Here is a 23800-nt window from a genome sequence, read left to right on the forward strand (position 1 = left end):
TGGTCTCCATAATGTTACTGTGTAAACAGATATTAGTCCCCACAACATGAATACCACACACACACACACACACCAGCACTGTCAGTCTTTTTAGTAAGAAGAACAAGTTCAAGACTCTTACAATCATATTCAATTTATTCTCAGGTTTTCTCAGGTTTCCTGTTTGCCTTTAGACCAGTTGCCTTTATCAACAGATCAGTACAAGAGGGAAGCTGTTTTACTGCTGCTCTGGCTCAGTTTTCTCATTCACCAAATCCTTCTGGCAGCATCCTGAGTGTTATGACAGCGCACTGACGGTCACATTGTCCCCAAAGGAGATAAACCAATTCATCCCAGTTTGATGCATTGGTGGTGCATTCTGTGGAGTACGAGGAAATAATGAAAAACCTTTGTGTTTGGAGAATACATGGCCGCTACATTGTCTGAGGGTTATGTCTGTCTATATGTGTGTGCACCATCTGGTGCTATGATGAAATACGATAATGCCGCGCCATGTGCATGTGTGAGCAGAGCTTTAAGATATAGCTGAGCCCAACTGCCCGAGTGTGTGAACTCTGAATCCCCACCTCGCTCTCCTGAATCCTTGTCTGGGTGCAAGTGCAGCATATGCTGGGCGCCACCTCCCATCAATGGCCACGATCAGTAACACATGACCTGCTCACTGCTCGGTCAGAGCAGTAGTATTGCCTGTTAGCACTTTCTACAGAACGACCCACTGTCTGTGTTGTCAGAGCTCTAAACTTACAGTCCTGACCTTCAGTGCTGCTTACAGCATTCAGCCAAGTGTTTCCAGAGAGAAATATTTGAATTTGTATCAAATCTAGAGATGTATCCTGAGGTCTTGTTAAATCTTCATTCTTAAATATACATATTTTCATTGTGTTCTACGTGCCACATTACATTTGTATGCAAATCTTTAAAATGGTGTGTAATTGGGTTTTCCATATACTAATTTGACCACAATCTCACGCATTGAGTCATATCGCTTACCTTTTCACGGCAAGCCAAATGGTTGCTCAGCCAAGTAATAACATCTATGTATTAGCAGTGCTCCTTGAGTTAATCTCTTTAATGGACGACCATTATAAGGCCCAGGAAGCGGAGTAATTGTCGGGTAAAGTGACCTCTGGGCATTTACTGCAGTTAACCTCCCACTTATTTCTTGCACTTTGCATGAACATAGAACAAGAAGCCATCGCCACCATAGGGTCGTTTTTTAAATGACTCTAGAATTTAGACAGGGGGGAAGAACTGCATGGAGGCCTCTTTTTCATTCTTTATTTGCCTATACTGTCCTCAGAAGTGTCGGTCTTATGCAAATATATACACAGTGAATAAATCATGTTCACTCTGGCATAGTGAATGATTTGGTCCTACTTCTGCAATAAGGATGATACTATGGCTATAAATGAAATTATAAAAACCAATACCCGAAACTGGAGGGTTCAATTTTACCCCTTTTCCACAAAGGCCGTTCAAGGGTCAGTTTGGAGCCATGCAGTATCTTGAACGATTTATTTGTGTTTCGTCAGGCAAAGAACTGGCTCTGAGCTAGAAGAAATGGTTCGACTGTGGCACCAACATGTCGCTGCTCTAGAAAAATAAACTGCTCATGTCAGGGGCCGGGGGGGGAATTATCGTGACCAATGAGACCAACCAAAACATTGTGACCACCCTTTAAAAAAAAAAAAAAACAGCTTGTGCCGTGTGTAGTCTGAATATTTTATTGATGCCAAAGCGAAGCAGCATCTCCGTGGAGGACACAAACTGTCTCCTTGTTCTGTGGTCATCAGCTGAAGAGCAGACCAAACTAGAGGGAGCTTCACGTACGCCTGTGTTGGAGCAGCATAAACAGAGAGAGAAGGCTGCAGCAGGATAAGAGATATGTTTGCAAAGCCAGGACAAACACTTGAAAGGAGATGCTGTAGTCCACTATTTTTGATAGCTATTCTCTTCAAGCTTGATGCTTGAAGACATGATGATAATGTATATGTCGAGCTAGTGGGAAATTATTGGGAAATCAGAGACATATACAGTGACATACACAGTGATGTACTGAGATGGCTCTATGGTGGCTATAGCCCATTGAAAAACAAGCTGTTCACAAGTTGAACCAACTACCAACCAACAGTAGCACCAGCACTAGGTTCACCTTTGTTGAAAAAAAGGTTTGCGTTGCGAACGCTTCTTCTCTCACAATCACAAGGGCTCCTGGAAGAACCAGCTTGCCATTACTATGCATACAACATCATACTTTCAATGTAATTGGACTGAAGTTGAATGATGGTTTATTGTTTACCTGATTTTTATTTGAGTGCAAGCCCTCAGCACGCTCTGCTGTCACACGATTTCTATTGAAGCCTGTCTAGCAGATGTCTGAGTTTACCAGCAACGTTTTAAACCCTGACAGACACCAGATGGTAACGGATGTGTTTTCAGTGATGCTTAAGCTGCACCAAGTGAAGCAGAGACTAATACAATGACAAAACAGGTTATTGTATTGTTGTCTCCCAGATATAGCAGGACGACAATACAGGAATAATTAAATTTAGCTTCTTGATCTAGTTAGAAAACTGACCAAACAAATGGAGACAACAGGGATCACAGGTTTAATGGTTATTACTTGCAGATATGTTCGAATGAGCTTCAGGACTTAAGTGAGTCTCATGCAGAAAACCTAATAAAGCTATAAAGAAATGAAAGTGTGGAGGACATTACATTTCTATTTGCAGAGAGTCTCTTGTGATCAGGAGCAATGTTCCAGATTTTGGCACAGTTTAGTGAATCCAATTTAGAGTGTCCCCTCATTTCTTAAAAGGCCCAGCTCAGAATGACAGTGATATTTTAATGTGAGACAGATAATGTGCTAGCTATACCTGGAGGCCTGACATGTCTTCTGTGCTACTTGGAAGTGGAAATAACGTCAGTGGCGATCAATTGTTTATATGCACATGAAATATTTACAAGGGTACATGACCCTTATATTGGATCCTGACTGATGAATGAGTTATTACAACTTAGTAAATGCCCTTTGACACCAAGTTATTTAATCGCAAGAAGGAACATTTAAAGATTGATCCAGATTCAGATCCTCCGTGTTAGTGGATGAGGCATGGAGTACACTTAAAAGTCAAAGTACATTTTTCCCAAAGATTGTTTCAAACATTTCAGGTAGTCCTTATCGCATGTATGTTCAAGTATTCATGTTTCTTGGGTGAAATTGCATTATTGATAGCTGAGAATAACTTGCCATTGGTCGAGCGTGTATTGGTGGGACCTCTATACTGTGGTTCCACATCATGCTTACTACTATGTAGACTCCAAATGACGTCAAAAGGATAACATGGCGGCACCCATTTCAGAAATATTGTAGCTGCATTTCTCTAAACATCTTCATATACAGTCTACAGAATACATCATATTGCTCTGGTAGCTAAAATTGTATGAATAGTTAACATATGAAAATAATAAGAAAAAAACAAGACAAAACCCCCACAGATACCAAGGTGTTTCCAGTGAATGTGTACTATCTCTGCTGAAGGACATGGCATCATATGCCCAGAGGTGCCAGTGTTATTGATTCTGTGTGTTCTGTCCTTGGCGTATCTGTTAATGTCATATCTGTTAATGTCATAGCAGCCATGCTCTACTAAATAACAAAGGCAGCTCTCTCCATCACAAGTGAGAGCACATCTGTTACAAAAACCAGAACACGAAACTTGACCAACGTCATTTTTCAAGGTGTAGGTTATCCTCGATATTAACATCATTAAGAATACGAAACTTTTTGCAAATAAGTGTTTTAGGTTTTTCTCTGCGATCCACCTTAAAGGACGTTGAGTGTGGTGTGTAGCTGGCACACATTCAAAAGTGTAAGTCATGTCTTCAGTTTGTCTACAAGAATTTTGCAGACAAACCCGTAGGAAAATAGGATGCAAATTGCAAATTTCCTGACTTAGATGTAAAGATTTAAGTTTCTTGAGTAAGTGCACTGCTCAGTCCCTCGAGCTGGAGGCTTACAGGTAAGACAGAGAGGACATGTCTTCATTTCATGTATATGTACATCGCTGCCCTTTTCCTGGACAAAAGCCTAAGAGATTGCTCACCCGGGACAATAAGACACTTTGTGACGCTTTTACTTTTGTGTCCTTGCGCTTCTCTTTACTTTTCCTCTCCTCTGTCCAATGCATTAACTCCTCCCCTCGCTTCTCTTCTACCTCCAAAAACACCCCTCTACAGTGCATTAAAGCTTAGGTTTCTATGAATATGGTTTCCCCTATAACTCTCACAGGTTTCCTGCTCTTGGGCCGGCTTCCCCAGGTTGGTATCCTGTTATGGATCCCTCAGGAGGGCAAGCCTCTATCTGAATTAGACAGGATTTACCCAAGTTCGCAGGTATTGTGAAACTGGTCCAAGCGTCAGTGAGTCCCACTTGGCCACTTCAAGAGCAATAAGATGGCAGCCTGCTGATAGTGAACATTGTTTTAAGAGGATCACTGTCTTTCCTTGCAGCAGCTGAAGGGGTTTGTAGGAGCATGTGAAAGCACATAAGAAAAGGTGCATTTCACAGAATATATATGTCTTATCTGGTGAAAGCCTGTTGTTGACTCATTGCAAAGCTTTGGGGTTTTTTTTGTACTTTATTCTGAAGGAGATTCTGTCTTTAATAATGCAATACTGTAGGAAAGTTTTACAAAATATGATCCTCAGCAGACACTTTTGGTATTTGATTTGAAAACCCTTGGAAATGTTTGTTGCATTTAGATTTTTCAGAATAATTATTTTCTTTACTTTGGGACATATTAAGTTCTGCAGCCACCAACTTGTTGTTAATGCTGCAGTTATGTTAGTTGATGAAAATATTTTTAGAATTAGATGAAAATCTGTATCGCTGTCATATCTGTCTGTACAGTACACAGGAGTTTGGAGCCAGATAGAGATTAGCTTATTTTAGCATAAAGACTTTATCCCAAGGCAACATTCTATATTTGTACAGTTTAAACAAATTGATGTGTGAACTGACTCATCACTGAGCTTTATAAGATTTGGTAGGTTTATTGTTTAATTTTGGAGACAGCCAGGCTCGGTCTTTCCACCTGATTCCACCTGGGGAACCAATCTGGAGCCAATCCCAACTGACACACAAACCAATATACTGCATGTCTTTGAACTGTGGGAGGAAACCTGAGTACCCAAAGAAAACCAATGCAGACACAATGAGAACATGAGCCTGATCCGGGATTCGAACCGGAACCTTCTTGCTGTGAGGCAACAGTGCTGACCCCTTCACTTTTCATATTGTGCTAATTATTTTACTTACATAAGTAATCTTGTATAAATATCGCTGTACAAATCACCACTTTATTCAGGTTTATACACTAATGCGTTGGATTGCACTATTTCCCTGTGTTGGTTCCCGCTCTTTATTACGTTTGAAGTCATATAGCACATAAATTCATGCGTGCATTTATGACATTTTGTGAACTACATAAAACACATAAATGCATGTGAATATTTATGTACCATGAAAAACTACTCCGCCCATATCTGCAGGCAGTGTTGTTATAAAACGTATTTATTGCTTCCTCTTGGAGCAGAGGAGAGCCATGTTGAATGTAAATCTTCTTAAACTATTCAGCTGCCGACTGACAGGAGCATCCACTACAGTCTTTCACCTATACATGTACGTCTGCTTTCCAGAGTATGGAAAGTAACCATGTGATAAGATTATAGTAAGCCTGTAAACAGGCCTTCCTGCTGGCAGTATCAAAGGCAACAACTTAAACAACAGTGAAGATCAGGTTAAAGATCATGCAGTGGGGGACTGAGATATACCAACTATCAACCCTGTGGTTGAGCCCCCGAGAAGCGGGTGTTGTTCAAAAACATCATATAACCATTCCTCGACTTAATCCCCTGCCACCCAGGAGCTCAGACCTGTATGGTAATGTGACACAAACAAATCCCTGTAAAGCACCAATGTTTCGCAGAAGCTGCTATAGAAGCAGTAACCTTTCAGGTCCATTTGCTCAGTTGTTGCAATTTCCATCCTCTAGCTTAAAATTACACCATCATTTATTGATGTGGTATTTCCCAAGCTGATATGGAACCCGTCTCAATAATTAATATGACGCAAGGCCTGGCTGTGCTGAGAGCGGCGTGCCGCTGCTGACGCTTCGCTGAGGACCACGTTGATCATTTGGCCCCAGTCTGGGTTATTTCCAGCTCTCTGTTTATCACTTTTATTGTTGCTGTGATGAAACGCTGCGCATGCCTCCACAAAGCACTTAGAGGCCTCTGCTTGTTTAATACATTCCTCTCCCACTGACAGGTCTGCACTAATCTCATTTGAGATATCTCACTGTGGCTAATATCACAGCTGCTCCAAACTTTTACTACTCTTATCATTAACAAATCACAGAAGACTAACAAGAAACAGTATTTCATCCATGAACATGTGCACAAAACGACACTACACTAACTGTCACTACCCTTAATGCTGGTTTAAACCTAACAGCTAATACAACAGGCAGTTACCTTACAACGGCCAAAACAGGGTCTCGTACCCATTGATGCCCAAACAACCTCAACTAGCTTCTTGCAACTCAAAATACAAAGATACTGGTTTCTGAGTTCTTCAACCTACCTCTGATGGAATGTGCCCAGAAACCCTGAGGTGAAATATTCTTCCCTAAACATTAGATCATAAATTTAGCTTTTTCTTAGACGCTTATTCTTCACCACGGGAATCCACTGCAAGTCCACTGCACACCTTCAGCAACTTCTTACCAACCCCCACTTTTCCAGGTACTTGACAATGAGGAGCTGACCCTTATTCCAATTGCTTCGCACACAGCTGCTAACAACCCTGTGACACTGCACGCTGGACCTTGAAATTCTTTCCTTAAAAATGAATCACAAACAAATTTAGTCACAGTTAGCAAGTTGCAGCCCTGACAGACAGCAGCACCTTTTGAAAATACCTCTTCCTTATACTGACAGTGAAAAAAACCCCAATGGTCTAGTGCAGTATAGCCTTACAATGGACCCTATATCTCTGAAGCTACTCCTCAACTAGACCCGCCAAGGAACAGGACTGTAAGCCTCCATTAAGTTCACAAAGTATGTGTTGACTGGTTGTAATTCTATGATTCCTCCAGTGTCCTTGCAAGTACAGAGTTGATCTACTTGTTCCACAAAAGAATAGATTCTTCTTCTTGAGTTGGACTCACAATGGCACTTTCCTCTCTAATACTTTCAGGGAAAGCTGATTAAAAGGAGTATTCTCAAGGCCTACTCTTTTAAAACACTCAATATTTTACTTCTGTGACCTGAAATCGTGCTGCAATCACTTATTAAGGTTGATGCTATAGCCTGACCCACCTCTACTAAAATCCATATCCATGAGTTGTTACTGGAGATTATTTTGTCTCCTGAGTTCAGTTATGATCAGAGGTGCATGTAAACTCATACACTCTAGCACACAATATGTAGAGGACAGGGTCTCCAGGCCATCCATTTGTCCTGATCAGGGAAGACATACGAATCAAACATCTAACCTTAATGACTTCTCTGTGAGGTGAATGGAGGTTGACATGGTAATCATGGCCCAGCTTCTTTATTTTATTATAATTATTATACAAGGCTGCCAGCAATGCACAGTGCCATAATATGGCATTGTACAAAGTGCTTGTGGGGACAGTGCTGTTTGTTCATTGTTATAATGCAGGGGGTGTTGCTCGTAGCTGGGCAAATTCATACTGCAGATATGTTTATCACAATATAAATTTGTTTTATTTGTTGATGTAGCCTAAAGATTATATTATCTTATTTTCAGTAAGAATTGTTACAACCTTAGCAAAGTGTGGCGCTCGAATTAGATAAAACACTCTGAGGAGTTGTTAGGGAAACTGGGTGAGACTACTAGGAACACCATCTTCAAAAAAAGCTTTACATATGTCCCCATGGACACATATAAAGCGTCCTTGGGTCTCTTGAAAGGCGCTATATAAATTCAAGCTATTATTATTAGGTTCATTTATTTCCAATTTTCGACACAACAGTGTGCGGAGATGACAGTAGGCAATTTGCAACCCACGCTTTGTTTACTCTGATATGTGACATAGCATTAGTGATTACAACTCAGCTCCATAAATATCTTTTAAAGCCCAATTACTGTGGCCTTATTACAGTCCTGAAGAGTCTCATGAAAACTTTGAGCCTTAGATTTGTCTTCATATTTTAAAAGTTTATGATAAAAAATGGTAGGCTAATGCGAGGGACACTTTTAGTTTGGTATGGTGTATTATTTACATTAAGGCGTGGGTACAGTTATAAGCGCAATGGGATACATCATTAAGAATGAGTTCATAATACACAATGGTCAGTGTACAGTCCTTATGTGGAGTATAAAACTAAAATGAATCACACTCCAAAGCCTAATGTATACATACTTAAGTGTGTGATCATTTATCTAAATTCTAGGCTCTTGTATTTTCTCATTTCCTGGTGTTTTTGCAACAAAGGGGTTTTAATCCAAAGATAGCATGGATCTAATTATTTCCTCCGCAGCAATAAAACCTGAGGGAGAGATAACTGTGAGAGAAGCAATTCCCACTCTGAAATCACATGACCACAAACCACATAATAGATCTTCAGTTTATCTACTCAAAAACAATAAAGCAGAGTTTTAACTGCACACATATAGAATTACCTCCGTGCAGCCAGCAGCGTATTGCAGCTTGGCTCTAGGTAAAGTCTCATAAGGATGTTGAAGAACACTTAGCTCCAGATCAATAAAGTTTCTGCCTCAGAGCCTGCCTCTGTGTCCCAGTGGAGCCCCGGTCAGCCCCCTGAAATTCAGTGTGTCTCATCATTATGCAACACAACACCACATATACATTACAAGTGTTCGTCCAGCTGCCTATATGTGCAAGAGCAGCTGATTCCGTCTCTGATTAGTCGTGCCAGACAATGAGCACTGCAGGGCAAAGTTAGCGTACGCTTCGATCCCATCATTACAAACTGCATCATAGTGCAGAGTCAGGTAAAACACCTGCAACAACAGGATTACCTGCTCTCATTGTGATGCACAATGGAAGACTCCCAAGTTCTTCATTGAGTCACACTGTTTGAATTCTGTTGTAACAGCTGTTAAATCCACTTTAGAAACTTGGTGTGATTAAACTGTGCTACTGCTGTAAAAAGCACTGCAGCTTGTGAGAGCTTGCGTCTTTTAAGGCATTTAATTTTGTCTGTTAGTTAGCTGGATTACACAAAAACTACAGAGCAAATGTCCACGGAACTTGGTGGAAGGATGTGGTTTGGGTCAAGGAAGAACCAATCAAATTTTGTTGTAGATCCAGACTTGGGTGCACATTTCTCACTTTCTTTAACATTGTGAGACAGGGCTTTTTTAAACATTTTCACCGTTTTCTCAGTGAATAATTCATGGATCTTGATGAAAGACATCAGGCATGTTTAGGGGACTGATATTTATGAGCGTGTGCAGATTTGGTGCAGCTTGCTTGGATTTAAGGGGCAATCTAGTTCATTGGTGTTTTCTTTTAATGCATTTTATCCTTTTTCAGTTATTTGCTGAAATATTGCTCTATAATAAATTGCCCTGTCTTTCTGTTGTTGTTGTTGTTGTTGTTATTAGCTCTCTCATACACACACAAACACAAACACACATTTAGGCATTTCATATACAAACATAATGATGCACACATAGGAGGCCTAAGCACAACGTGATTAATTAGGAAGGTTTTTTTGGGGCCCTGCTGTAGTTTACACTACAGTGCACAGCAGATGGAGTGAGTGGGAGGTACAGGCTCTGAAAATGTTGTGGATCTAGAGGTTACACAGGTGTACCACAGACAAGCAAGAGGGATTAAACCTCTGTGTGTGTGTGTGTGTGTGTGTGTGTGTGTGTGTGTATATGTGCGTGCACGCGTGCGTGCGCGCGTGTGAGCGCGTGTGAGCATGGATGCGTTTGTTCCTATTTTTGCTGCGGGGCTGCTCAGCAGGCCTGTACTGATGTGTCCTGGTGTGTGTGGTGACAGTGACATACAGACACACTGACAGAGGAGATGGAGGGTCAGCAGCCAGGGGAAGGTCTGGCCAGTGGTGCACTGCTTGACACAACGGGAGCTGATAGATTTTTGGGGGGTTGCGCTTTGGTTGAGTTGCTTTGAGTCAATTTCTGGCGCAAATATTTCATTAAAAAAACACTAGGAACAGACATTTGTTCTTAATGAATCACATCCCCTGACTTAATTTATACATACATGATGTTTCTGTGATGTATTTTAATGTAATGTAATCTTTTAGGATATACTTATTCTTACACTTCTCTCCCAGGTTCATCATCAGACTCATATTAGACCATTTTTTTTCTAAATCTGCAAAGATTTGATTTGATTTCAGTCACATTTTGGTTTTGAAATGTATTCAAAACATGTGCTGTATAGATTCAATGAAATGCTGTCACAAGGAGCAACAGAATATGTGATGCTCAATGAAACAAGACAACCTGGGTTCAGAATGAGTTATCATGACGACATGAAATCATTAATGCATCTGAACAGGGGTCGTATCTGAAAATGGTTCATACATGGACGGATCCTTCATTGCAGGTTTTCTCCTGTTCTCTTTTTGATTGCTGAGCTGTGATGTGCTATACAAGGACAGATCAGTGTCAACTGGCCGCGTTTGTATCTCTCCCCTTTCTCTCTTTTCTTTCCCTCTCTTATTTTGGTTTTGTCTTTCTCCTCTCTGTTCCCCCTTCCGTTCTCATATATCTGCGTTTGATTTTCTCTGACTGTGCAGTTTTGTGTCACTTGCTTGAATGCAGTGTCTCTTCTAAAAGGCAGAGTAGGATCTTTTATTGTGTCCTTTACCACTGGGGAAGGAAAAGCTGAATCCTCTATCTATAGTACAGATGATACAGAAAACTTTCCACTGGATGTGCATGCACTCACTCTGCAGGCATGCACAAATCTCCTTGGTGATAAACACTAAAAGAGATCCTCTCCAGACATAAAACAGGGATCAAGAACCCCATATACAGCCCTTGAGATGATTCATGAATCCAAAAAGGACACTCAGAAATAAAAAGTAATTCTCATGACTGCAATACATTTTTTGTGAGAAAAGAAAATAACACAGACAATCGTGTCCTTCAGGGCGGTCCCTTCCAGCTGTGTGCCGGTCAGGTCACAGTCAGGGTGAAGGAAAAACACATTATTATTATTATGTGTGATCATCGCTGACCAACATCATAGCGACTGTCAAGAAAAGATGATGCATAATGATGCACTTTACAAGAGAAACTGACTAACAAGACAGTAAAGACCAGACAATTGAGCCTCGTTTGCAGGGACGTGGTTGCAGAGATGAAGAGAACAAATCTCGAGCATCATTACAGCTGTTACCTGCAGCTAAACTTTCCTGTTATAAGGACAAATGCTCTGGATAATGTTAAACTCCTCAGCAGAGTTTTTATGCCAAACAAGCAGCACAAGAACATATTCTGACAGAAACAAGGTTCAGCAGACATGTTTTGTCGTGAGTGAGTTAAAGCGTAGAAACAGATCCTCATGCATACTGCCGCCAAGGACCAACAGTCCTCCTATGATTTTAATTTGGATCTGAACCAAATTGCCTCTCTCATAAACCAAATATTCTCATAAATATTTATCCCCTAAACAAGATGCACAAATTGTTCTCTGAGAAATTAACTAAAAAGTTGAACAACATTTACTGGATCTGCCTCCTGATTCGGATCTGTACCAAAATATAATGGGTTCTTTCCTGACCCATCACATCCTTCCACGAAGATTCTTAGTAATCTGTTTAGCAGTCTTTGCGTAATCCTGCTAACGAACACAAACAATCACAGTAGATATTATACTCAACTTGGCATCGCATTTGGATTTCTACCAGGAGGTTGGTGATAGTTGGATTGTGCATGATCTACCACTTTCAAGGTGCACCTTCCTTTATGAAAGGGTGAGTGCTAGTGGAACACGAGCAGCAAGCCACCAGGAATCGGTACATGCTTTGGCTTGAGCCACTCTGTTTGTACACCACAACTTAAACTTAGCGCAGAGACCACTTTCCTCCTTCTGCAGATACAACTATCCTCTTATTCATCAGAGCAACATGCTTTTTAACCAGCTGCTACAGTTACTGCTTTTCAATCTGAGCTGTGTTCTACAGTTTTGGTGTGTTCCTCCTCAGACAACAAGCCTTTGGGGGACTACAACTATGTTAATAAATGGCAGTGTCTTTATTAACTGTAAAATTTTGCTGACTGTGCTGCAAAACTCCAATAACTGGTTCACGTTTTTGTTGTGTATTAGTGGCAGCCTCGTTGTGTTGCACCTTATTGTTGCAGTTAAATCTAAATCAAGACTCCGTTAAAATGAGTCTAATGTGTCTTTTGGGGTAGATGCAGCTTCATGGAGGAAACAGCTCATGTCGAGTTGAACTGCTAGTTCCAAGATAACAGGCCTGTTTTCTCCTCCTCTACTGTCAAAGCCCGCAAAAAAATTAAAGAATAATCAAAGACAAACTATTTAGTCTCCCCCATACTGTGACCATTTCAGAGATTGTTTAACTAACACAAAGATATCGTTGTATTTCAAGTTTCGTTACTGGAAAGAAAAAATTGTCAGATTTTTGTACTGCATGGTATGACAGTGGCTTCCAGTCCCTGGCCTGCATTTTCTTTCCCTTCACCTTGTCTCACTGCTTTTCTCAGGTCTTTTCCTGCAGCAGAAATGTCTCAAAGCTTCCACAGATGGCTGCTGCCTCGATATGAATATTTGATAGTCCTTATATATCTCCCTTGAGAGTGGTGAAATATTAAAAACAGTTTCTGGTGGACGTTTTGACTTCTCGGAGGCTGCAAAAGGACTGGACTTCCTGATGAGGACAGAAGAAATCTTTTTAGAAAATCTTATCTTTATTTTCCTAATTTGTGACGCTGGTTGCTGCTGTATACCTGGACTCTTGAGTGGAGCCTTCACATATATTATGCACCATTGATTTGCTGGGGGTTCATTAACTGTGTCTCGGAATATGCAAATATTAGAATGAAATTTTCTATTTCCTGCGTTGTTTTTATCAGCAGTATTTACTTTTTTTGAATTTTCTCTTATTCTGTCTCTTCCAGCGGGATGCCAAGGGACAGTACCTGTTTGACCTAATTTGCCATCATCTCAACCTGCTCGAGAAAGATTACTTTGGCATTAGATATGTTGACCCAGACAAGCAGAGGGTAAGTATTATTTTTTAATAATAAACCCAATTAAAATTTCAGTGAGTCACATAATGTGGCGGTGAAGTTCCTGTGAAGTTTTGTTTTTCACAGGACCTTCACATTTTACTCTTTGGTAATTCATGAGCACAAATATGCCATTTGTTCCCTTGAATTAAAGGTAGCCTTGGAAATTAGTTTCTGAAACTCTTTTTATCTTATTTTTTGAAATCCTCTTCACAATAAGCCATCAATAAATAAAGTCCGAAAAAAAGAAAACCAGCCGGTGTCTGTGATGCTCACAGGACACTAATAAACACAGCCAATCATTTCATGGAGACCAAATTCATATGGCGTTCATATGGCCATAGCTTTGACGAGAGGGCTGGTGGACGGGGGTGAGATGTAGTGTGTAGCCTGCTCTTGTAACTTTAACAGGATTACCCACCCTAGCTTTAAGAACTTCACACAAATAACTCAATGTGGTCCATGAAAAAGGAAATTATTTACGCATGTTAGAAAGAAATCAAATCATAAATAGATTTAAATGTAGTTTGTCAAAAATAATGCAGCATTGTGTGTAAAGAGGAAGAAAAGGTCAACCTTAAAAGGCCCATTTAAATCCTGTGTGGCTGATGAAAGCGTGAGAGGCCACATTAATAAAGAGGGTCCCAGTCAGTCATTACCACATATACAGTGTCTGCAGATCACCAGGTACAGCAGATTATCAATTAGATCTCAGGGACAGTGACAGGAACCTTATTAAAGGCTGTTAGATATAAATGCCAGTTCTAAATGGCCTAATGACTTTTTTTTCACTCGCTACATAAATATTCAGCACAGGCTGGTGAGTCAGCAGGTTCATTATGCAAACTGGTGAGAAACCAGCCCCTTTAATTGATGTGAATATCCATCATCGGTATTTACACAGGCCTTGGTGAATTTGCAGAGTGGACACTATGTATTTATTTATCATGCACTTTTGAACTGTGAATATAGGTTTAGAAATTAAAAATGTATCATCTTTAATGTTTCTCCATATTTCAAAGGAAAGATATCAGCCACCTGAGAGACGTTTAAAGAAAATGTGGATGCAGGCATTGCTAAAAAAGAAATAGTCAACAAAGGCAGTGTAGCATCATTGTGTGGGGCGGTGCCTCATTATCATCAGCGTGTCATCATCTCACTGATCAGAGCCAGTTGTCGACATGTGATGGTCGTCGTTCTGACAGAAAACATCGCCCCTTCAAAACATCTCCTCTCTGTGCCGGTGGGAGTTTGAATGAACAGAGGGCAGAGAGATGGGAGTAATTGTGCTGTGCCCTCCAGCTACAGATTACAAGTCATCATGCTGAGCTGCTGCGCAATCAGTACCTCCAGTTTAGCAGCTAAAGTCCAAAGTGCAGATCTTCTTTTTCTGTCTCTTTCAGCACTGGTTGGAGTTTTCAAAGTCAATTGCCAAACAAATGAAATGTAAGTATCTAATATAACATGCCAGATTATTGTGTGCCAAGAGGGGGCAAGAAAAGCACATAAAAACATAATGATTACAACTTTAGAATTATAATAAAACAAATTTAGAACATACTTGAAAATTCTTGTCTTTCTTCTGCAGCCCAGCCTCCATTCACTATGTGTTTGCGTGTCAAGTTTTACCCCCCCGACCCTGCTGCCCTGAGAGAGGAAATCACCAGGTAAGATTTCAAGATGGCTCAGAGCAGGTGGGAAGGCTGGAGTTAGAGATGGACGATATATTTGAGTCTGGGAAAGCTAGCATGTGTCAATTTTCTTTCACTAAGTTCTCAAACTAAGGGATTTTTTGCATCATTTCAGTTTTTTTTTTAAAACAAAGCAAAGGAGCTTAGCAGTGTTAGAATGAAGGTTTGTCAATGTGCAATAAGTCTTCATGACCACAGCTATTTAATCTGACTGGAGGACCAAATAGGGTATAAACCTATACACAGAGGTAACCACTGTCTCTCCCTTCTCAGAGACAAACATGCTTCATTCAACATCTGCACACATGCATTTACAAAATATGGGAAGCATGGCTAAAATAGTGGACAAGGAAACTGCAACTAAACAAAGACTTCAGATGTACAGATAGAGTTTTTATCGACAGCTAAAAGGTCAACGGGAAATTAAAGAGTTTTTGTGAGGCAAAGTCAATTTAACGGAACCTAAAGGTCTCTTGAATATTTATGCATGCGTCACCATTTGTTTTGAGATGTTAAATTACAACTGTAAATTGTATTATGTACATTTGTGGCACAAGTATATTAAAAAAGGGCTGAGTAAGTACACAGACACATATTTTTATATAGTAAATATTTTTACAAACACTGCCACAGAGAACATCCTTAGAAATCCCAGTTCTATTTATTTAGAGCAGCTACCTGTTGGTTTGTCTGTCATGTGGCATCAAACATCACATGCAGAAGTGATGTTTGATGGGGAGTAGTACAGGACAGGAAAGATCTGAGGCCTGAACTAGAAAATAGACTGAAGCAATCACTTAACAGCTGTTAAGTGCCTGAGCCATTTCAGCAAGGGGGTCACAACATGTGTGATTACACTGAAATGGGATTAGAAAATGACAAAACAGGACAGATAGGAAAGAAGACAGAATAAATCGCAACAGAAAATTACACTGTCATCTTCCAGTATTTTCATTTGGAGCCGACCGCAGTAAAAAGCAGAGGCACAATTCAAGTTCAGTTTTGTGCAGCAAGACAGATCTGGTTTTATTGGACTTCTGACACTGACTGAACAGAGAAAGTGAAGGGTGGAGACAAACATGTAAAGTGTGGGGCTTTGGGATACCTGTATGTCTTCTTCTTCTTTATTATCTTCTTTGTCTTAAAAAGTATCTTACAATTTGCGTATGGGACTTTATGTCTCTGCATCCAGCTTTTACATATTGGAAAAATGGCAGCAGCATTCTATCTTCCTACGTACCATAATTGCTTATAGTATTTATAGAGTATAAACTGGAAAATTAAATAGTTGTATGACAAAATAAAAGTATGTTTTCACCTTCAACTTGCTTTGAGGGGAAGTAGCCATCTTATAAAGTGATCAGAAGTACAGTGTTTTTGCCTGAACTGTTAAGAGAGGCCGGTTGTGATGCAGCTACAAAATAAAGACCACAAGTTTAATTTCATAACAGCATAGTGAGCCTGTGTGCAGAGGGATTTGACTCTTCACTTTTTTTTTTATAAGCTGCAGTGTCATCTGGCTCCTCACCACTATTATATTGTGTGTGGCATCCTTGACAGCTGAACAAACTGCTGCGAGGGGTGTGCCAAATACTGAGCGCTCACACAGATCCCTCAAAATCACATCCCTCCACTGGTTGCCATGCAATGAAATCTCTTATTCACAATTCAACCCTTTTTCTGATAGAGCTGAGCTCAGGCAAGGGAGCGCTCCTCCATCCTCCGCAATCTGTTCAGACTGGAGGCTTTCACAGACAAACAAATATAGTAAATGAGCAAGTAACAACATTAAACCTGGATTTTTGTGTTGCTTTAACGATCCTATTTCATGCTTGTTTTAGAAAAATCGAGAATTTTCACACTGTGGTTGTATGCGTCCACCAACCAGTACAGTTTCAGTCTACATACCTTTTTTGCCAGACTCACCTGAGGTCACCATAACCTCTGACCACTGAAATCTAATGAGTTAATATTTGAGTGTGAAGTGAAACCTGGTCCAAATTTGTAGAAATTTCCCTGGGCAGACTTGAGATATCATGTTCAGGAGGCCAGAAACAGATTTTGTGAGGTCACTGTGACCTTGAACTATGACCAGCCAAATCTAATCAGTTAATCTTTGACAATAAGTGAACATTTGTGCCAGATTTGAAATGATTCTCTGAGGTGGAACACATTCACAAGGCAAAAAAGTGTTTTGTGAGGTCACAATAACCTTGACCTATGACTAACAAATTCTAATCCAGTCATCCTTGAGTCCAAGTAAATGTTTGTATCAAAATTGAAGAAATTCCCTCCTTGAGACAACCAGAAAACATAGAGCCTCCAGTGTGGAGACATGAAAAATGAGATTGGCAGTATTTAGTCATTTACACATTTTTATGTCACCCCACTCAGCTGTCCCTTTAAGATAGTGAAGAGTATCTGATCAGGAACCAGGAAGTAATGTTCTCTAATCTTCTCTTCTGTCTGCTTAAGTAGCTGAACATCCACCCCTGAGTAACGCAAATGGCAACAGATGTGACCACATGTTGAACCACAAAATCAGTGTCCAAGTAGGTCACTAGGAATATATAGAATGATGAAAAATCACCAAAGAAATGTACAAATATCCTCATAAAACCTTAACCTTCCACTGGCCAAGTAATTTGTGGATCACAAAACAAAAACCCTGAGAACTTTTAAAGTTCAAATAAGCCAAGAAACTAAAACATGCATTAAAAAAAGTTAAACAAAATGAGTGTACTCAAAAAGTCCTACCGCCCGTTCTTCAATGAATGTCCAGCAGGACGTCCCAGGAGGAAGTTGAGAGGACATGGAGGCTTTCTGGACAGCAGCTGATGGATGGCGGCAGATGAGACTGTAGACTGATGTCGACTCAAGCTCCAGCTGTAGACGTCTTCAAGAAGAAAGACAGTTACTCATTAAATATAAATAAATGTCCTTGAAGATCTGCATTTCAAAATAATTCTTCTTTTATAACTCAACCTCAATGTAAATGTCATAACGCAACTCACAGTGTACTTCAAGGTCCATACAGTCAACATTGACATTTCAAAGTGAATACACATTTCATATACATAATAATCACACAGTTAAATTAGTTGTACAGGGAAATGACGCAGCAGCTCTGCAGAGCCTCACAAACATCTTTCATGAGCCTCTGCAACACGTGCAGCACTTAGCTAGCCTGCAAGCTAAGTGGTTTTACCACATGTTCATGAGTGAAGATAAAGATATTCCTACTGGTTTCATGTGTACCAGCCACATTTCATAATCCCTGCGTGCTCTAGTAGCTAATGTCATTAGCATCATGAGCTACAATCATGAACTCACCGGGACATCAACGTTCACAGTTCTAAGCATCTCCAGGTGAAATCACAGATCCTCTGTCATCTCTCATTAATCATAAATATCAGGGTCCAACTTCCTGCAGGACTGAAACATGGTGGGAGGAGAAAAACAGCAGGAGCAAACTACCATATCAAAGATTGTTTGATGAGAGGGATGGTTACTCTGAGCGTTTTTTTTCCTGCTGAGGTCAAGTGTACCTGTCACTATATCAACCTAAACCTTAAAGAGACAGTAACAGTCTGGCTTATGTTACAGCCCTGACAACAGGGAGAAATAATCACAAGGTGTTTCCTCATAGGGAACTTTGACTCCGGTCAAAGATGTACAAAAATACATCCATCTGCAAGTGTCATATGAGTGAAGTTAGAAAACGTTCATCCTACCTGGTTTATCTGCAATGAAGACTTTATAGTCATTGTTTTTCATAAAATAAAACTGAATCTGCTTTGTTACTGTTCACGTGAGGGTTATATATAAAGTTTGACTGATTTACTTAAGAGCTCTTTTTTTTATATATTGCATATCAGCTATTTCAGAGGTGCTGCACACTCCCCCACCCCCACTGACTGCTACAGAGCGCTGGTCACCTGTTTATTCAAGTTTTATTCATGTTGAATGTATCACGTGTCCAAATCGCACCAAACCTGGCACTTCCTCTGGCAATTTACAATACACATGCAATACACATACAATACACACCAAGTGTTAAGCCGATAAGATGAAGAATTTGCGAGATATGCGCTCCACATACAGACGAACAAAAAGGTTCAATGTATATATAAGGATCCATATTTGAATGGGGATCACCAGCTGAAGTACAGTTTCCTCATTTGCCATTACTCTTATTTTCTTGGGATCAGCTTACTTTGTGAAGGATAAATTAAACCCACTGACAACTGCATACAAATGAAAACAAATTAACAGACATCACATAATATCATCAGGTGATGTGCACACTAACTGTTATTTGACGTTTAGCATTGCTTAGTGCTGCTTTACTATTTATTGCTTTGCTGCTTGGAGACAAATTGCTGTGTGGGAAAATGACACACAAGTAATGGCTGTTAGGGACGAGACCAGCCGAGCTGCCCCAGTGGACTTCAGTGCGAACCAGCAATCATATTTTATATCACTGTCAGTTCTCTGAAGCTTTAGGTCAAGTTCTGCCTCGAGGCAGCTAAAATGTCCTGTGTCTAATGGTCCAGAAGATAACTTCCGATTGATAATCATACATTCATTATATTATCTAAATTGTAATTGTGATTGGATTGTAAATGGATTGTGAAAGGGCTCTGGAGTAATGTAGTTGTTGCTAGCCTACATTTATTCTATATATATATCATACATCCAAAGTTGGCTAGTAAACACAAAGGCTCCTACATCATTAGCGATATCATGATTGATTAATTTTTTTATTTTTAAGACCAATATCTTGCCGACTAGGTCATGTGTTTTTCAGCCTCTTATCACCATGTATTGGTTGGATGACCATTAAATTAATATTTACGAAAATACTAAAATAATTCACAATTCCTTGACTTCTTAAACACTGCCATCAGGTCAAAATGTTATTCTGTCTAACACTTTGGTTCTAGGGAGATTGTACGTGGGCTTGTCTTGTTTGAACCTCATGTCCTAACTTACTATGTGAAGATAGTTATTCTCCTAACAGTCTCCTACTCAGTTGTTAATGTCCAGCTGTCAATATATTGACCCTAACTAAATAATGACCCCAATTAGTTTATTTGTGTTCCGCTCCACAGATATCTCGTCTTCCTGCAGGTTAAGAGGGATCTGTACCACGGTCGCCTGCTGTGCAAGACGTCAGACGCTGCTCTGCTGGCTGCCTACATATTACAAGGTACGACAATGTGATCATTTAAGAAAAGAGACTTTAGCTACACTGTATTTACAAGCAATTCCCCAAAAGGCACAAACATGTCCTCACACAAGACAGGTTGTTGCTACCTTGACTAGAAACACACGTGTTGCAGAGGTTCACTCTGACTGATGTATTCCAGCTAAATGTTATTTCTCATTGAGAATTGCTTTAATCTGAAATAAGCTATTTAAATCTCAGTGTTAGTTGTCATTGTTCATTCTACTTGTGCTCCTCAATCATCACCTCAAACTCTATTTCCAGTAACTATGTAATATTCAGGTTTATGACCTTCTATAGACTCTATATGATTTCCATACGACCCTGGCTTGTTAACAACCAAGTGTGTGTTTGTGTGTATGTGTGTGGGTGTTGTGCAAGCACGGCATGTTGAAGGCTCATTGCTTGTGTTTGATGAGTACCTTGAGAATCTGTTGTGTTTATCATGAATTGACTAATTACTCATTTTAATATCCCCTTCACAGCACAAAAAAACTATACTGACAGTTATTATTCAAATTCAACGGAGAGTCTGTCAGTTCTGCGCAAACGTTTAACATTTTGGCTTCTTTTGTCATGTTGGCTCATCAACATGCTGAGAGGCGAGAAGGAGCAGTTCACCTGTCAATTCTTGCCAAGTAGCTCCTGTCAGCCTTTTCCTTCTCTAACAATCCCAGGATTTACATATTTCTTTCTCTGTGTGTCCTTAACCCACAATACAGAACATCGATATACTGAAAGACACTGGCTGATATTTGCTTATTTGTTATAGGCAAATAAACCTCAATCTTGTCCTCAGAGGTGCTGGAACGTCTACAACACTTATTCAAAACACATTTATTTAACTACAGTTCAGCCTTTCCATGCAACGTAAGGAAAAATAAAAAAGCAGATGACGTTGCTCCTCTCATAGGCGACACAGTATGTCTTAAAGGCGCACTTCACAATTTCAACTGTTACAATATTCATGCAGGGAGATATCTATTCATCTGGTAAAAACCTCAGCATACAGGCTCAACCTTCCTTTTCTATATAGCATGTCTTCACCAGGTGTTTAAGGCTTATATACACACTTTTTGACACTGTTTAACATGTCATCACTTGGTATTACATTACATCTACTTGCTCCACAAAATATAGTTTTGATTGCCTGGGTTGGTGCAGTTCTCTCTACAGAGCAGAGAAGGAGCCAAAACTCTCTGTGTGTTTTCTCCACCATCTGCACTGCAAAGAACACTGGCAGGAGGTATTACACGCCAACTAATGAGTGGAGACGTGGATAAATATTGGAAAAATAGTCTATAAAACGTAATGGTCCACACACATTTTTTGTGTATTCATGTATGTTGTTAAAAGGTACTGTATTCAAACGACTAAATATATACCACACAATAAACCGCAGACAGCTGGCGTTAAAAGTCTTTTATGCAAAGAGGATCTTTGTTGGATTGAGACCTGATGGTTGGCGTTTCTCTGAGTCGGCCTCGGCCTATTCACTGTGCACACTTACGTTATAAGGTGCATTCAAAACCTTGATTTCTTGGTTTCTGCCTTTTATATTGTGTACTTGTTTACTGTGAGCTTTTCTCAGAATGACCATATAGAAATAGAAATAGAAATAGAAACATGCCCCTGGCAGATTAATTAAATACAAAGAAATAAATCAAATAATATTGATATTAAGAACGTACTAAAATAGTTTTTGATATCAAACATTTTTTATGTCAAATTTTTACTTTTATATATGGAACAACCTTTTAGTCAGTAAGTGAGCCATGTGCCCACCGTCGCCATTTGCTCTTGGCAGAAAAGAATATCTCATAAATGTGTAAAAATATCACGTAATGTAAATGTCCATGGAACAATGCTTCTTTACATCTTGATTTTACTTCTTCAAACCTCTCTCAAGACAATACGTAAACTGTGCCTCTCTGCATGCTACCACAGTAGATATTTTGTGATCTTAATGCCCAGAGCAGAGCACATTTAAACTCAACAACACAGCAGCCGGTCCATGTATTATGAAAATCCCCAAAGGGATGTCGCTCACCGTTGTTGGACACAAATAAAATGTAAGATAACGGTTTGGCTACAATGCATTTCAAAGATTTCAGTAATGATTTAGTTTGCTTGCGTAGTTTTAGTAAAGAGTGGTCATTTCTTCTTCAGTCATGATTGATGCCTTAGCTATACAATTTATTTGGAAATAAATGGGTTCAACAAAAAGTCCTCACAGAAAAATTCTAAAATTTCCTTTGTCGTGTCTCTTTTTTTTTACTGTGTTCCAGCTGAAATTGGTGACTACGACCCCGGGAAACACCCAGAGGGCTACAGCTCCAAGTTCCAGTTCTTCCCCAAGCACTCAGAGAAGCTGGAGCGGCGGATTGCTGACATCCACAAGACTGAGCTGATGTAAGGTGACACCTGTCCATTTCCCTGTGTATCCTCCTTCAGAGAGCCGGCACTACAGCTCCCACATGTGCTCTTACAGGGTTTTTTAAGAAATAACACATGAGAGGTCAACACTCGTTAAGGGTGTAACACTGGAGTATCACAAATTTTACATGAAAACAAATTATAAATATTTTTTCCGGTAAAATATTGATATTAATTGGCTAATATCACCTTTAAGTAACAGATTATAAATAATCCAAAACAGTCAGGAAATATAATACCTTTTTTTGGACTTTGACAAACCAAAGGATGACATCTCATATTCACTATGAAAGTAAATATTCAAAGAAATGGAGAGCTACTTAATGGGCTGAGTTAACACCTGTGTTGATGTGGTGTGTGTGTGTGTGTGTGTGTGTGTGTGTGTGTTTGTGTGTGTGTGTGTGTGTGTGTGTGTGTGTGTGTGTGTGTGTGTGTGTGTGTGTGTACTACGCTCTCAGGATTTCCTTCACACTCTGCGTGCCTCTCAGAGTGCAGCTTTAGGGCAGCCACAGACTGCTTCACATGTCTGGATCTGGTCGTCAGCGTCCTGTACACGACAGTGTTTGGTCAATAATTCACCAGTGGCATCATTGCAAAGAACGTTTTGACTGCAGATCGAAGACTGCAAGTGTTTGCCCTCAGTTTTGGAGGGACCTTGCCTCAGGCGGTGATCGCCACCGGTAAAATGAATGTGTTTAAAGAGTGTGAGCTAAGTCAACCATGTCAGCCGGCGGGAATCAGATTTCAGAAGCGTTGAGGTGAAAAATTGACAAGACTTTTACTTCTGTTTGATAATTTTACACTCTGTGGCTCAGGAGAGGGTCATCCAGTAACCAGCAGGTCGGTGGTTTGAACCCCCGGCTTCTCCAGTCTGCATTCTGAATTATACCCCAAATGTTCCTGATGCGTTGACTGTGTGTAAAAGGTGTTGCAAGATGAGAAACTGCTGACTAACCTTCCCATTCTATAGAGAATGTCTTCACATGTCATCACTTGTGAATTCATAATCTCTACTGTGCATATAAACTTGGAGGATTTTGGCTTGTAAATGTAGTTTCCAACAGTGATGACTACCTGGGTTGGTGCAGTTCTCACTACAGAGCAGAGAAGGAGCCAAAACTCTCCATGTACTTCCTCCACCATCTGTAGTCA

General features: G+C 40.0%; 1 protein-coding gene across 2 annotated transcripts in view; it reads left to right on the forward strand.

Moving 5' to 3' along the window:
- frmd5 (FERM domain containing 5) overlaps positions 1-23800 on the forward strand; it is a 64817-nt gene that overhangs the window by 31176 nt on the left and 9841 nt on the right. For both annotated transcript variants that reach the window (XM_034573415.1, XM_034573422.1), the window contains exons 2-6: positions 13181-13285; positions 14695-14737; positions 14880-14958; positions 20097-20194; positions 22501-22624. In XM_034573415.1, the coding sequence (XP_034429306.1) occupies positions 13181-13285; positions 14695-14737; positions 14880-14958; positions 20097-20194; positions 22501-22624 (449 nt within the window). The remainder of the gene's footprint in view (positions 1-13180; positions 13286-14694; positions 14738-14879; positions 14959-20096; positions 20195-22500; positions 22625-23800) is intronic.

The sequence above is a fragment of the Hippoglossus hippoglossus genome, chromosome 3, assembly GCF_009819705.1.
Source record: "Hippoglossus hippoglossus isolate fHipHip1 chromosome 3, fHipHip1.pri, whole genome shotgun sequence".
Taxonomy (NCBI): domain Eukaryota; kingdom Metazoa; phylum Chordata; class Actinopteri; order Pleuronectiformes; family Pleuronectidae; genus Hippoglossus; species Hippoglossus hippoglossus.